Below are 12,615 nucleotides of genomic sequence, written 5' to 3' on the forward strand. Positions count from 1 at the left end.
AGACTGACATTACAGAGTGACATTGATGAGTGTTGGAGACTGGCATTACAGTGACATTAAGGAGTGTTGGAGACTGACCTTGGGGATGATGGAGAGATACTGCAGCTTGGCCTCAGTGTTGGAGGGTCGGAGGAGAGGCAGGTGGTGGAGGAGGTCGGATGCTCCACCATCCTTGGCTTCAGGGATCTGACTCACCCACGCTGAAACAAAACAAACACTGTCAATACACCTTTATATACCCCTCTCTATATAATTAATTAACCTAACACCGTGTTGTGTACCTACTAACAAGGTGAATGGAGGTTGGTAAATTGTCTGCCTCACCATTATGGACGGTAGATCAAGCCTTCACCACTGCTTGTCTTCAATGACACATGTAACATGTACACGTCATGTCTCAACTGCCTCAGGTTGGCAGAGCAGTGCTTCTCTGGTGATTAGAGGACACGATACAACTTCCACTAATCTTTGCTAAATGACACTCAAAAAGAATAAAATGGCACAATACTGTGACTGGAACAATACACAAATAACACGCACATAGGAGAAAGAAACTTGTGACGACATTTCGGTACAGGTTTGACCTTAATGTCGTCATAAGTTTCTTCTCCTATGTGCGGGTTATATGTGTATGACACTCAAGTTTAAAGCCTCTTATAATAATAAGGTGTGGGAGCTTGAAAGCGTCCACACCTCAGTATGTCCTCGGACCAAGAGTAACACACCTAGCTTGGCTGGGTGCTTGGTTCTTGTAGGATTGGGTGGTCCTGTGGGTTAAGTCGTCATGTGGTTCTTGCTCACAATGGCGAGCCAGTACAACCTGGGTTCGAATCCTTAGCTAGCGCAGTATTGTTATTGGTATATTTTGGTTTAAACAGCAACGCTCTTCTTGCCGAATAAGGCAAGCGAAAATTTGTGTATGCAATAATTTCGCAAAAATCATTCTGAACCTAACGAAAAAAATTTTTATTTCATTTATTATTAAATTATTGTAAACTTATCTAAAATATATTTAGTTAGATTAGGCTAAAGTAAATTGCGCTTCTTATAATAAAGTTAGGCGAGTGTAAAAACGAAAGCCTATAATTGTTTTACATGGCAGAATTACTGGTGTCTTTTTTTCTGTCACATAAACATGAAAGATTTCTGGTACGTCTTGCTACTCTTACTTAGGTCACACTACACATACATGTACAAGCACATTATATATATATATATATACACCCCTCTGAGTTTTCTTCTATTTTCTTACTAGTTCTTGTTCTTGTTTATTTCCTCTTATATCCATGGGAAAGTGGAACAGAATTCTTCCTCCGTAAGCCATGTGTGCTTAAGAGGCGACCAAAATGCCGGGAGCAAGGGGCTAGTAACCCTTTCTCCTGTATTATTACTAAAGTTAAAAAAAAAAGAGAGAAACTTTTTGTTTTTCTTTTTGTACCAAAAGGTTATTTTGGTACAAAATTATTAATTTTTACATTAACATAAATTAAAAATATATATCTTTAAACGTATAAGAGAAAAATTTAGAAAGGACTTAATTTCTGCAGTGGAAAGAGAATTAGTGAACGAGATGGAGAACGTAGCTGGAAAGTGACGGGAGGCAGAGAACTTCATACCCAGAAGAATGGGAAATAGCAATGATAGAGAGCCCTTGGCTCAGCCAGAGATGCAGGAAAGCAAAACGAGGAGCATAAATGTGGAAATCTGTGAGCAAAGGACAAGCGAGAACAGAGAAGTAAGTAGATTATTCAGAAATGAATACACAAGGCTGAGGAGACAGGCTCGACAACAATTCGAGAACAGAACGACACAGCAGCCAAGGCCAAGTCTGAGGCAACACTGCTCCACACTCACATCAGAAGAAAGACGACAGTAAAAGACCAGGTAATTCAACTGAAGGAAGGAGAGCTCCCAGAAAATGTCAAGAAAGTCGGCAAAGTGCTGAAGAAAAGGTTTGAAGAAGTCTTCTCACTGGAAACAGGGGTAAAGCCAAAAAGCCTAGGACACCGTGCCCACAACAAAGCCTAGGACGGTATAAACCTTGGTAATAAATACCGACAAGTTGGTTTAGAAAGACACGTAAGCAAACATAAGGACATATTTATTAGAAAACGTTTCGGTCCTGGGACCTTGATCACTTCTCCCAGGACCGAAACGTTTTCTTATATATATGTCATAGTGTTTTTCTAAACCAAAGCCTGGGACACCATGCACACAACAAAGCCTAGGACACCATGCACACAACAAAGCCTAGGACACCATGCACACAACAAAGCCTAGGACACCATGCACACAACAAAGCCTAGGACACCATGCACACAACAAAGCCTAGGACACCATGCACACAAAGCCTAGGACACCATGCACACAAAGCCTAGGACACCATGCACACATTAAAGCCTATGACACCATGCACACAACAAAGCCTATGAAACCATGCACACAAAGCCTAGGACACCATGCACACAACAAAGCCTAGGACACCATGCACACAACAAAGCCTAGGACACCATGCACACAACAAAGCCTAGGACACCATGCACACAACAAAGCCTAGGACACCATGCACACAACAAAGCCTAGGACACCATGCACACAACAAAGCCTAGGACACCATGCACACAACAAAGCCTAGGACACCATGAACACAACAAAGCCTAGGACACCATGCACACAACAAAGCCTAGGACACCATGCACACAAAGCCTAGGACACCATGCACACAAAGCCTAGGACACCATGCACACAACAAAGCCTAGGACACCATGCACACAACAAAGCCTAGGACACCATGCACACAACAAAGCCTAGGACACCATGCACACAACAAAGCCTAGGACACCATGCACACAACAAAGCCTAGGACACCACGCACACAAAGCCTAGGACACCATGCACACAACAAAGCCTAGGACACCATACACAACAAAGCCTATGACACCATGTACACAACAAAGCCTAGGACACCACGCACACAACAAAGCCTAGGGCACCATGCACACAACAAAGCCTAGGACACCACGCACACAAAGCCTAGGACACCATGCACATAACAAAGCCTAGGACACCATGCACACAACAAAGCCTTTGACACCATGTACACAACAAAGCCTAGGACACCATACACAAAAAAGCCTAGGACACCATGCACACAACAAAGAAAGCTGTAAAAAAATCAGTGAAGCTGGATATATCAAAGGCAAGGAGACCTCATGTCACCATGGATTTTGAGAGAGAAACGAGAAACAATTTCCTAACCGTTATCTAGGATCTACAAGAAGTCAATGAATACAGAAAAGTTGCCAGAGAGCTGGAAGACAGCGAATGTAGTCCCTATAGCCAACAAATGAGACAGGCAGGAAGAACTACACTACAGGCCAGTTTCACTGATATGTATACCTTCCAAGATAATGAAGCATTGGTTTCGTAAGCAATAACCAGCATAGGTTTAGAGATGGTTAATCTTGTTTTATCTATCTGTTGAAATTCTATGACAATATAACGGAAGTGAGAGAGGGGGTTGGGTGGACTGCATTTTCTCAGACTGCAAAAAGGCATTTGATACTGTACCCCACATGAGACTAGGGCAAAAACTTGAAGGACAAGCAGGAATAACAAGGAACGTACTCCGGTAGGTGAGGAGGCAGAGAGTGATCGTCCGGGAGATGTCAGAATGGAGAAAAGTAACAAGTAGGGTACCGCTAGACTTGACATTGGATTATTAAGGAACCAGAGGCGACATAACAACTTACAAAATACTTAGGGAATTGATAGGGTAGACAGGGACAGGATGTTTGACAGAAAAGAAACGGGAACCCGGGGACAAAGCTGGAAGTTAAGGACACAAATAAGCCACAGGGATGTTAGGAAGTACTGCTTGAATCTTAGAGTGGTCGGGAAGTGAAATGATCCCGATAAATGATAAAGGAAGGCTCCATACATAGTTTAAAGACCAGGTATGATAAGGCCCAAGAGGATAGGGACTGAATCTTGCAAGCGGCAAGAGGCGGAGCCAGGAACTGAGACTCAACCACTGAAACCGCCTATAGGTAAGCACACACACACACACACACACACACACACACACACACGCACGCACGCACACACACACACACACACACACACACACACACACACACACACACACACACACGGTGGTATCACCACTCCCACGGAAGGCATCGAGCGGAACTGCATCACTCTTAGTTGAAAGGCTGCACATGCCCCCATGGTTGGTTATCTGCAGCTGTGTTTTAACATCTAGGCAACTGTTGAAGGTGTGCTGCAGCTGTGTTTTAACACAGCATCTGGGCAGCTGTTGAAGGTGTGGTCTACGAGAGATGCTGGCAGCCATCAATAAATGTTTCTTAGAAATTCTGGAGACGAGAAGCTTCCTGTGAAGCCAGTCTCAACACCCACTACACCCTTTCCACCTGTAATAACATCCACTGAGAGAGAGAGAGAGAGAGAGAGAGAGAGAGAGAGAGAGAGAGAGAGAGAGAGAGAGAGAGAGAGAGAGAGAGAGAGAGAGATAATGAGTTTTACTTAGTTGTCTTATCACATAGTAACGTTGTGGTTGGGATAATAGCGAGATAACGCGGTTTGATAACAGACCGAGACTCTCCTGAAGAGGTTGCTACAGGGTTCGTCTCAGCAGGGGATCGTCCCAACAAGGGGTCGTCCCTCTACAGGGATTGTCCAAGTAGGGGGTCGTCCTAGCAAGGGGTCGCCCATCTCCGGGGTCACAGCAGGGGGTTGGGGTTCTCCCTACAGGGAGGCTGTCCTTTGTTCTCGTAACAAACAAATCAGGAGCAGCAGTAACACTAGTAATAGTAACAGCAGCAGCAGTAGTAGTTACAGCACCAGCAATAGTCGTAACAGTAGCAGCCGCTGGAATAGTAGTAGCAGCAACAGTAGTAACCGAAGGAATAGCAGTAGTAGCAGAAGTAGCAGCAGCAGGAAGTAGGTAGCTGGTGCACAAGTTCCCACCAAGATGACGCCAGCAGCAGACTTCGTGTCTGCTTACCATGACGAGTACGGAAATTCCCTGTGTTGAGGGTGTAGCTGTGTGTGTTTGGGGGGAGGGGGGGGAGGTATGTGAATGCTGGGGGGGGGGGTGACTGCTTCTGTGATTTGTGTGTGTTTGTATATGCCTGAATTTTGTGTGAATGTGTGTACTCATCTAATTGTGGTTGCAGGGGTCGATTCATAGCTCTTGGCCCCGCCTCTTCACTGGTCGCTACTAGGCCACTCTCCCTGCTCCATGAGCTTTATCATACCTCTTCTTAAAGCTATGTATGGTACCTGCCTCCACTACATCACTTCCCAAACTATTCCACTTCCTGACAACTCTGTGACTGAAGAAATACTTCCTAACATCCCTGTGACTTATCTGGGTCCTCAACTTCCATTTGTGACCCCTTGATGCTGTGTCCCACCTCTGGAACATCCAGTCTCCATCCACTAAGTCGATTCCTCTCAGTATTTTATATGTCATTATCATGTCCTCGCTATCCCTCCTGTCCTCCAGTATCGTCAGGTCGATTTCCCTTAACCTCTCCTCGTAGGATATGCCCCTTAGCTCCTGGACTAGTCTCGTTGCAAACATTTGCACTTTCTCTAATTTCCTGACATGCTTGGGCAGGTGTTGGTTCCAAACTGGAGCTGCATACTCCAATATGGGTCTGATATACACGGTGTACAGAGTCTTGAACGATTCCTCACCGAGATGTCGGAATGCTACTCTTAGGCTCGCTAGTCGCCCTTATGTTGCAGCAGTTATTTGGTTGATGTGCGCCTGGGGATATGTGCTCGATATTATACTCACCCCAAGATCCTTTTTCTTGAGTGAGGTTTGTAGCCTTTGGCCCCCTATACTGTACTCTGTCTGCGGTTTTCTCTGCCCCTTCCCCGAGCTTCACGACTTTGCACCTGGTGGGGTTGAACTCCAGGAGCCAATTACCATACTTGCCTAATTGTGGTTGCAGGAGTTAAGTCATAGCTCCGTGTGTGTGTGTAAGCGCTTCTGTATATGCGCCTGCTTGTTTGTATGTGTTCTCACCTATATTTAGTTGTAGTAGTCGAGACTCAGCTCCTGGCCCTAGACAATTCAACATTTTACCAGGAGATATCAGAAACATTGCTAGGACAAGTGTATTAGTCTTCAAGAGGAAACTGGACCAGCACCTCCACGAGACGCCAGATCAACCAGGCTGTAATGAGTATGTGGATCAACGTGCCGCCAGCAGCAACAGCCTGGTTGACCAGGCAAGTACCAGACAAGCCTTGCCCAGGACCGGGCTACGGGAGTAACTACTCTGGAAACCCATCAAAGGTAAACAAAGGGTAAAGCCTCTGGTGGCTGCCTCCATCACTAGTCGTTCCCAACATCGCTGTGACTCATCAGTGTTTTTAACTTCCAGCTGTGCTCTCGTGTGAGTGCTCACATGTGTATGTGCTTCTGATTGTATGTGCGTCTCTATATACGTGTGAGTGTGTGGTGTGTGCTTGACTGTACGGAAGCAGGAACCAGAGCGTGGAGGAGGGGGTAGAGTATGAACGAGGGGAGTTTCACACTGACCAGCCTTCATCCACCACGACAATTCCTAAGTTCCACAAGGAACGTGATAGCTTCCTTAAAGCACACCATCCGTGATCACCAAGGCTATCTGTGCTGTCAGTTGCCAGCACAGACAGCCTGCTTCAACCACAAACAGGGCTACGTGGTTTCTCGTCCTTTATTCTTCCCTCAATTACATAGACACTTGGTAAATACAAATAGAAGGAGCCTTGCGCAACGTAATGGAGACAATCTGCAGGTTGCTAGCAACGACAGCCTGACTGACCAGTCAGTTAGCAATAAACTTTGCCTTCAAGATGAGCTTCCAGAATAAGAGAACTCTCGAAACCTGTCACAGGTATGACTAATTCTGCTTCTGTCTAGACAGTCGAAGTTAAATAGTAAACCACAAGGCTCTTCCCCCACCCTCCCTGCACATCTTACTAATTCTCAGCTCCAAGTGCCTGAAGAATACTCAATGTACAACGTATAAAGAACTGTACCTTGCTGTACTGAACAACGTACACGGACATTTAACAGACTAAGTGACAGCATCTGTCACAGGATTTGTGCAGCAAAACACAACAGAACATCAAATTGCAGCCTGAACATACTCTTGTATAACGAACACTGCTTTATAACAGCACTATGTGAGTTATGTTATTCTTGAAGAAGACACAAGGGCTTCACAACAAGCTTTAGTGAGACAACGTTTCGCTCTGCACCTTATACACCTGAGATTATAAAAACGATTGAGAGCGAAAATTAAGAACATGGGCCAAGAGCTAGGGCTAACTCCCTCCCCCCATACAAACTCAAATAGGCAATTACACTGCTGTTTCTGTAAACCCCAAAAATGTAATCATGGGTCAAAATTTATTCTTTAAAGAATGGAAAATACTGTACAGCACGGAAACTGTACAGCATGGGAATTTATTCTGTACAGCATGGGAATTTATTCTGTACAGCATGGGAATTTATTCTGTACAGCATGGGAATTTATTCTGGAGGGTATTAATGGTCTCATTAGTGATCTGATTAGAATGTTACAACTGATCGTTAGAGTTAATGAAGATAACTGCCTGAGACACACCATCACCTCTCACTTCTAATGTCATACGGTGTAACTCTCTCTCTCTCTCTCGTAACTGGGCCAATCAAACAAATGTTACAATCATAGATATCTCAAGGTAAACACACACACACACACACACACACACACACACACACACACACACACACACACACACCAACCACACACACAACACACACACACACACACACACACCAACCACACACACACACACAACACACACACACACACCAACCACACACACACACACACACCAACCACACACACACACACACACACACACACACACACACACACACACACACACCAACCAACCACACACACACACACACACACACCAACCACACACACACACACACACACCACACACACACACACACACACACACACACACACACACACACACACACACACACACACACACACACAGCAATTTTCAACACAAATATCGCAACAGGGGAACTACCTGAAGTGTGGAAGACAGCAAATGCAGTCCCAGTTTGTAAGAAAGGAGGCAGACAGGCAGCATTAAACTACAGACCAGTGTCACTGACATGTATAATATGTAAAGTCATGGAGATTATCAAAAGAGTGTTTGCAGCACCTAGAAAGAAATAAGTTTATACAATATAACCAGCACGGTTTCAAGGATGGGAAATCGTGTCACAAACCTACTGAAGTTTTACGACAAGGTGAGAGAAGACGGGAGAGAGAGAGGTAGGTAGACTGCATCTTGGACGGAGAGAGGCTTTCCACACAGTTCCGCACAAGAGATTAGTACAAGAATAACATGGAAGGAGCTACAATGGATCAGGGAATAATTGACAGGAAGGAAACGAGTGATAGTATGTGACGAGGTATTAGAGTGAGTGCATATGATGAGCGGGGTTCCACAAAAGTCGGAAGGGATACAGTTAGGTGTTTCCTTGTTTGCATGAGATGTGAAGCTAATGCGTAGAATTCAAGCGGACGAGGATCAGGAAAGACTACAAAGGGATCTGGACAGGCTGCAAGCCTGGTCGAACAGATGGCTCCTGCAGTTCAACCCCACCAAGCGCGAAGTCATGAAGACTGGGGAAGGACAAAGTAGACCGCAGAGTACAGACCTAGGGGGTCAAAGGATACAAATCTCACTCAAGGAAATGGATCTTGGGGTGAGTATCATACCGAACACATCCCCTGAGGTGAACATCAGCCAAATAACTGTTGCAGCATATGGGCGCCAGGCAAACCTACGAATAACGTATGACACCTAAGTAAGGAGACATTCAGGACACTGTACACCGTGTACGTCAGGCCCATATTGGAGTACACAGCACCAGTATGGAACCCACAACTGGTCAAGCACGTCAAGAAATTAGACAAAGTGCAAAGGTTTGCAACGAGACTAGTTCCGGAGCTAAGGGATATGTCCTATGAGGAGAGGTTAAGGAAAATCAACCTGATGACACTGGAGGACAGGAGGGATAGGGACTGACAAGGTGGACAGGGACAGAATGTTCCAGAGATGACACAGCAACTAGAAGTCACAACTGTTAGCTGAAAACTCTGATGAGTCACGGATGTTAGGAAGTATTTCTTCAGTCATAGAGCTGTCCTGAAGTGGAACAATCTGGAGAGTAATGACTCACGACATTGTAATGACACGACTGCAAACAAACCATACCACGGGCGGGGACAGAACCCGCGATCAGTGAGTCATAAAACTCCAGACCGACGCGCTAGCCACTGAGCCAGCTAGCCCAGTGGCTAGCGCGTCGGTCTGGAGTTTTATGACTCTCTGATCGCGGGTTCTATCCCCGCCCGTAGTATGGTTTGGAGACTAATGCAGTGGAGGCAGAATCCATACATAGCTTTAAGAGGTACGATATAGCTTTTGGAGCAGGGAGAGAGTGGACGTAGTAGCGATCACAGAAGAGGCGGGGGCCGGAAGCTGTGAATCGACCCCTGCAACCACAAATAGATTAGTACACACACGCGCGTGCGAGTCAAGTATCTCACAGGCAAGTGCCCTTAACAAATGGCAACTAACGTGTGAGTGTACAGACAAAACTCACAGACCAGGCCTGGTGGATGGTCTGATCTACAAGGCCGTTCGTGCTGGCCGCATGTAGTCCAAAAAACGCACCGCAGTCCGACTGATCAGGGACTGACTTAACAGTAAACAAAAAAATCAACACTTGTGTACAGTAGCTAGGCTAAAATGAATGCAAATATTGGCATGTGCTGATGTCCTATGACCAAAATTGATCCAATTTCTAAAAATCCAGAATGGGTCCAATAGCTTTCAAAAGTCTCAGTTACTTAGCTTCAAGTGTTCGAAAAAATGTTCTTTCAATTTTGACAACAGCAGAGAGAAATATATCAGGACCCTCCCTGAAGATAACTAGGAGTCTATTGGTAATTCCCATCATGTATGAAGAGTGTTTCAAAGTCTTGGTCCCTTTACGCTTGATGAGTTACCTTTTAGTGTACTCTTCACTCTGGGGAAGGGGGAGAGGAAGAAGGTATGTTGCACTCTCTGACATGCCTCTCACTTCGTAGAAAGTGACTGTGTGTGTGCAGATTTGGGACCAGTTACTCTAGAATTTTCCAGGTACAGATTACGATGCCCTTTCTTCGCCTACATTCCAAGTAGTACAGTTCGAGGGACTTCAAACATTCCCAGTAATTTAAGCTTGACTGAGCTTATGCGGACAATGATGGTTCTCTCTACTTTTTCCAGATTTGCAATTCCGTCTGTCTTACAAGAAGCTGTAAGAGTACAGCAATAGTCTAGTCTAGAGAGAAAAAGTGACATAAAAAGTATCATCAAAGACTTGTCATCTCTCGTTTTAAAGTTCCGGTTATCCGGCTTATTGTTTTCCTTCCGGGTGTGATAGTGACGCTGTCGTGATCTTTGAAAGTAACAGTTTCAGATATTATCACACCTAAGTCCTTCATGTTAATCTTTCGCTCAACTTTAGTGCTTCCAGTTAGTTTTATACTCGGTTCCAGTTTTAATCTAATTTTTTTTTCATAGTAGGGTAACTGAAATTTGTCCTCACTGAACATCACATTGCTCTCTGTGGCCCACTAAACAAGTTGATGTATATCAGCCTGGAGATTTACTGGTTGTTACTATTATACAAATTCTAGTATCGTCTGTGAAGGATGATACGCTATGATTTATGTCTCTATGGCGAGTACGAGAATAAGAAAGAGAAATGGGTCAAGTACTGTGCCTTGAGGAACAGAGCTTTTCACTACAGCAGCATCTGATTTAACTCTATTTACTATTACTCTTTGTGTTCTATTTGATTTAAAGCTAAATATTCATATGCCCATTTTTCTAGCTATTCATTTAGCAAGCATTTTGTGTGCTATAACACCGCTACTACATCTCCATTTTGTCTTCCAGTGCATCCAAGACCATGTAGTGATCCAGTAGTTGTGAGAGGCAGGAGCGACCATCCAAGACCATGTAGTGGTCCAGTAGTTGTGAGAGGCAGGAGCGACCATCCAAGACCATGTAGTGATCCAGTAGTTGTGAGAGGCACGAGCGACCATCCAAGACCATGTAGAGGTCCAGTAGTTGTGAGAGGCACGAGCGACCATCCAAGACCATGTAGTGGTCCAGTAGTTGTGAGAGGCACGAGCGACCATCCAAGACCATGTAGTGATCCAGTAGTTGTGAGAGGCAGGAGCGACCATCCAAGACCATGTAGTGGTCCAGTAGTTGTGAGAGGCAGGAGCGACCATCCAAGACCATGTAGTGATTCAGTAGTTGTGAGAGGCATGAGCGACCATCCAAGACCATGTAGTGGTCCAGTAGTTGTGAGAGGCAGGAGCGACCATGTAGTGATCCAGTAGTTGTGAGAGGCAGGAGCGACCATCCAAGACCATGTAGTGATCCAGTAGTTGTGAGAGGCACGAGCGACCATCCAAGACCATGTAGTGGTCCAGTAGTTGTGAGAGGCAGGAGCGACCATCCAAGAACATGTAGTGGTCCAGTAGTTGTGAGAGGCAGGAGCGACCATCCAAGACCATGTAGTGGTCCAGTAGTTGTGAGAGGCAGGAGCGACCATCCAAGACCATGTAGTGGTCCAGTAGTTGTGAGAGGCACGAGCGACCATCCAAGACCATGTAGAGGTCCAGTAGTTGTGAGAGGCACGAGCGACCATCCAAGACCATGTAGTGGTCCAGTAGTTGTGAGTGACCATCCAAGACCATGTAGTGATCCAGTAGATGTGAGAGGCACGAGCGACCACCCAAGACCATGTAGTGATCCAGTAGTTGTGAGAGGCACGAGCGACCATCCAAGACCATGTAGTGGTCCAGTAGTTGTGAGAGGCACGAGCGACCATCCAAGACCATGTAGAGGTCCAGTAGTTGTGAGATGCAGGAGCGACCATCCAAGACCATGTAGTGATCCAGTAGTTGTGAGAGGCACGAGCGACCATCCAAGACCATGTAGTGATCCAGTAGTTGTGAGAGGCACGAGCGACCATCCAAGACCATGTAGTGGTCCAGTAGTTGTGAGAGGCAGGAGCGACAATCCAAGACCATGTAGTGGTCCAGTAGTTGTGAGAGGCAGGAGCGACCATCCAAGAACATGTAGTGGTCCAGTAGTTGTGAGAGGCAGGAGCGACCATCCAAGACCATGTAGTGGTCCAGTAGTTGTGAGAGGCAGGAGCGACCATCCAAGAACATGTAGTGGTCCAGTAGTTGTGAGAGGCAGGAGCGACCATCCAAGACCATGTAGTGGTCCAGTAGTTGTGAGAGGCAGGAGCGACCATCCAAGACCATGTAGTGGTCCAGTAGTTGTGAGAGGCACGAGCGACCATCCAAGACCATGTAGAGGTCCAGTAGTTGTGAGAGGCACGAGCGACCATCCAAGACCATGTAGTGGTCCAATAGTTGTGAGAGGCACGAGCGACCACCCAAGACCATGCAGTGATCCAGTAGTTGTGAGTGACCATCC

At 45.7% G+C, this 12,615-nt stretch overlaps 1 protein-coding gene across 10 annotated transcripts in view; it reads right to left on the bottom strand.

The window, feature by feature from the left end:
• LOC128701228 (protein Smaug homolog 2) overlaps positions 1–12,615 on the bottom strand; it is a 556,102-nt gene that overhangs the window by 99,145 nt on the left and 444,342 nt on the right. For all 10 annotated transcript variants that reach the window (XR_011392860.1, XM_053794848.2, XM_070091914.1 and 7 more), the window contains one exon: positions 79–200. Coding sequence is in view for 9 of the 10 variants with exons in the window: in XM_053794848.2 (XP_053650823.1) it covers positions 79–200 (122 nt within the window). In the remaining variant the exon portion in view is untranslated. The remainder of the gene's footprint in view (positions 1–78; positions 201–12,615) is intronic.

This window comes from Cherax quadricarinatus, chromosome 37, assembly GCF_038502225.1.
Source record: "Cherax quadricarinatus isolate ZL_2023a chromosome 37, ASM3850222v1, whole genome shotgun sequence".
Taxonomy (NCBI): domain Eukaryota; kingdom Metazoa; phylum Arthropoda; class Malacostraca; order Decapoda; family Parastacidae; genus Cherax; species Cherax quadricarinatus.